General features: G+C 40.1%; 1 protein-coding gene across 1 annotated transcript; it reads right to left on the reverse strand.

The window, feature by feature from the left end:
• Positions 1-2,616: 2,616 nt before the first annotated feature.
• On the reverse strand, positions 2,617-3,569 carry LOC101834146 (vomeronasal type-1 receptor 4-like). The gene has a single exon (XM_005085662.4). It carries the CDS (start codon positions 3,532-3,534, stop codon positions 2,617-2,619), a length of 918 nt encoding a protein of 305 aa, XP_005085719.2. The 5' UTR covers positions 3,535-3,569.
• Between the last annotated feature and the right edge of the window lie 374 nt (positions 3,570-3,943).

Genomic DNA, 3,943 nt, shown 5'->3' on the forward strand with positions numbered 1-3,943 from the left:
TGACAAGATAATGTCAGGGTGTGTGTCTTAAAGAAGTAGACATCAGCTCAGAAAAAAGACTTTGTTCCCATCAAACAATAAGAAAAAATTTAACTGAGTGGTGATAATCACCCAGGTTCAGAATGGAAGTATGGAAGTAGCTTTTCTCTCCTGTGATATGAAGAGCTGAGGGATTCCTGGGATGGGACCATACAAGGCTTGTATTCTAGGGAAAAGTGACTAAGGGCAAAGGATATAGTTGCAAGTATATTTTGCAGGTCTACCCAACTTTATCTGACAATTTGTTCCATAGATGCACTGGTAGGATGTGACTGAGTCTCAGGGGACAAAGATATTGTTGGGTAAGCAGAAGGCCCTGAGTTGGGATCTCAAGAACTCTCACTAAAAGGTTTGTACACAATGTTAGTGTATTATCACATGAAGGAGACAATGGGATCCCATTGGCATCCAGCCTAGCTTAAATGGAGGGATCTGAGTTCATTGAAAGACCCTATCCCAAATATACATTGGAGAATGATTGAGGAAGAGATTGGACAGCATCCTCTGGTTACTACAGGGTGTGCATGCATATGTACACACACACACACACACACACACACACACACAGACACACGCACACACACACTTGAGGAAAGATCATGGCAGACTGAAATGGAGACATAAGTTTTAATGTGAGAAAGAAGCTAACGACATGCTGGGTGAACACTTGGTTACTTGTCATCCAAATATGGTTAGTTTTTGAGTCAAAGCTGGTGATACATTCATGTAATCTCCCCAACCAGGACAAAAGCCTGCAGAATCATAAGCTTAAATCTAGTGTGGGGGTACAGAACACAAAACTGTGTCACATAAACAAGTGATTATTTGTGTGTACTACCCAGTTAATGATAGAATGTTTAGAAAAATATGGCCAAACCCACAAGTTATCTATGGTATAGTGGACCCTCCCTGCTTTAGTTTGAGTTTCAAACACATTCATAGTTGCCCAAATCTCATCAAGAATTGGGAGAAAAGGGTTATAGAGATTGGTCAGAGATGAAGAATGCTGAGTGAGCTTCCAGTGAACCTGGGTTTGTTTCCAAGCCTCTATAGTGAGACTAACAACCCTCTGAAACCCTAGTTTCTGGGGGATATGATGACCTCTTCTAGACTCTGAAGGTACTCCATGCATTTATCACACAGACATACATACAGGCAAAACAAGAATATGTGTCATTTAAGAATAAATTACTTTTTAATTGAAAGAAAGAAATGTGAAACAAGCAGAGAATAGCAATACATGGCTTTAATCCTAGCATTCATAGGCTGAAAAAGGAAGATGACCTTGAGTTCAAGTTGAGTCTGAGTTATATGGAGAGTTCCAAGCCAGGCTGGGATACAATATGAGACTCTGTCTCAAGAAAATTTAAAATTCCAAACAAACTTAATCAAAAGATATTATGTGACAAAATGGTCTATTTCAAAACAAGGAAGTATTTTTCAAAAGGAAAATTAAATTATAGATTTGTTGCAATGCCCTTGAAAGTTCTGGTGTCATAATTTACAGATAGAGAATAAACTATCACAATTAGTATGAAGCAAAACAACCCACCTCAAATAGTAAGGCAAAGCTAAGGAGTAAAAACAAGCTGTAAAACTCCAAAGCATGACATCAAAATTCATGACAGAGCCAAAGTGAAAAGGACAGATCGGCATGGACATAAAAACAAACAGTCAAACCTAAGGAACAGAGCAGAGAATCTGAATATAAAGTGACAAGTGACAAAACTATGGCATCCTAATTCATGAAAAGATCAAAGTAGCAATTTTAGAAATGATTCACCTGAAAAGAACTCATATGCACATGGATCCAGAGCAGAATTCTGGAAAGTAAGACTCACATCAGTGAAAGAACAGACAATCAAACAAGGGATGGTGTCTTCTGAACTCTTTGGATGCTTGGAAGTAGTCAATGGGTATTTCCGTAGAACAACTAACTGCAAGCAGTCTATTGGTGAAGATAAGCTTGAAGTTTTCTGGTACTGTTGCAAGAGGAAGTAGTTGTGAATGGACTGGGGTCTCTGGAAGCACAAGCTTATGGTCAGCCATGGTTTCAGTTTTCTTTTCAGTTAGAGTGTGGGTCCATTATAGTGTCTATAACAATCACCAAGAAGTCAAGACACCCTCATAGGATGAGAGGAAGGTGATCACGGGAAGAAAAGTTTTATGTTTTATTGGTTTTACAAGCTGGTTTTCTAGCTTATGTGCATCAGCTGCACAATGAGAAGCATCTAGGAAATGTAACTCTCATGGAGGCTGCTAAGTCAACCAACCGACAAAACTCCCATATTCATTTGCCTAATCTTAGAAAGACAAGGTGGTACCTACTTAACTTTTTTTTCTGAGATAGGGTTTCTCTGTATTGCTTTGGAGCCTGTCCTGGAACTCACTCTGTAGACCAGGCTGGCCTCGAACTCACAGAGATCCCCCTGCTTCTGCCTCCCGCATGCTGGGATTAAAGTTGTGCACCACCAATGCCCGGCTCCTACTTTTTGTATTGCCTTTCTGAGGGGAATAGGTGCATAAAAACTGGATTCCCCACAATTTCATCATTTATGTACCGATAATAAAGTGGAATTATTTTTTATTCCTGATCCAGCTCAAAGAAAGCCTGAACACAGTGGAGTAATGACTCATGAGGACAAAGGGTCCAAAAGATGGGAAACATAGAGAAGTGAGGCGTGTGATGTTCACCAGCCACCAGTCATGATTATGCAGAAGAGCAATGCAGCCTCGTAAAATGGAGGAGAGAGTATAAAACGCCAGGAAGTTACACACGAGGAGCAGGATATTCTGGGTGGCTCTAGACTCAGGAGAGGTTCTTCTGGAACCATGCTTGCTGTGGATGTGTTGAACTCTCTGCTTGTGTCTGTACAAAAAGACTATCATGGAGCCACTAGACAAGGCAATGAACACAGAAAACAAGACTTCAGGGCACACCACCAGTGCTGTGTAGAGGGAGTCATTGATTTCATTGCGCCCTACAATTGAGCAGTATCCAAAATCTCGTTTTCTTGTCATGTTTTTGCTACTGAGTTTGATAAGTGGGTTTAGAAAGAAAATAAAATTTATCAACGTGTAGAAGACCCAGAGTAGGGAAATGGAGCAGCCCATGTAATTTACGGTTCTGACTTTATGATCCTTCCAACAGGATTCTCTGAATCTGATGCTGATGGCCTGGAAGACACTCAAGAGGCAAATGGTGCCAATGGACACACTGCGGCCAAATGCCTGCATGCATAATAGGAGCCTGCAACCAAAATCACTCACGAACTGCTTAAACCCAAACGCTGCCATTGTGTGTGGCACTCCTGCAGAGAGAATGATCAAGGCATTGGCTGACATTAAGTTCATCAGAATCAAATCTGTGGGCTTGAGTATACATTCTCTGTAACAAAGGACCAGATGGTAGAAAATTAGACAGAAATTTCCCAGAATTCCAGTTGTTGTTTGTGATAAGAAAGTAATTCTGATTACCAGAATCCAGAAGTCCATTCTGTGACTCAGCACAATTTCCGTGAGATTATGTCCTTGATATTTCTCTGGTCAAAATGAATAACAGTGAATGTTTGTAGCTTTTGGTAAAAGAGGATACCTTTATACCATGGACCTATGATGAGCTTAAGCAGAACATCACTTAAATTCAGGAATTTAAGGGCAGACTATAGAACACAAAATGTTTTCATCCCAAAAATTTTGATACGAGTAGTCCCTTTCTGTATATGTCACTATGAAACTGCTCAACACATCAGAATGCACACATTCATGGAAGAAGAAAAATTAACTTTCCTAGAAAATCCAGCATTTAGGACAATATGATGTTGACCTGTGGAAAACAATGAAAAGTGACAGCCCATACAAACAAAAACAATCCCAGAAAATACTGGTATTCACTAGTCCTCAT

The sequence above is a fragment of the Mesocricetus auratus genome, unplaced genomic scaffold, assembly GCF_017639785.1.
Source record: "Mesocricetus auratus isolate SY011 unplaced genomic scaffold, BCM_Maur_2.0 Super-Scaffold_100037, whole genome shotgun sequence".
NCBI lineage: Eukaryota > Metazoa > Chordata > Mammalia > Rodentia > Cricetidae > Mesocricetus > Mesocricetus auratus.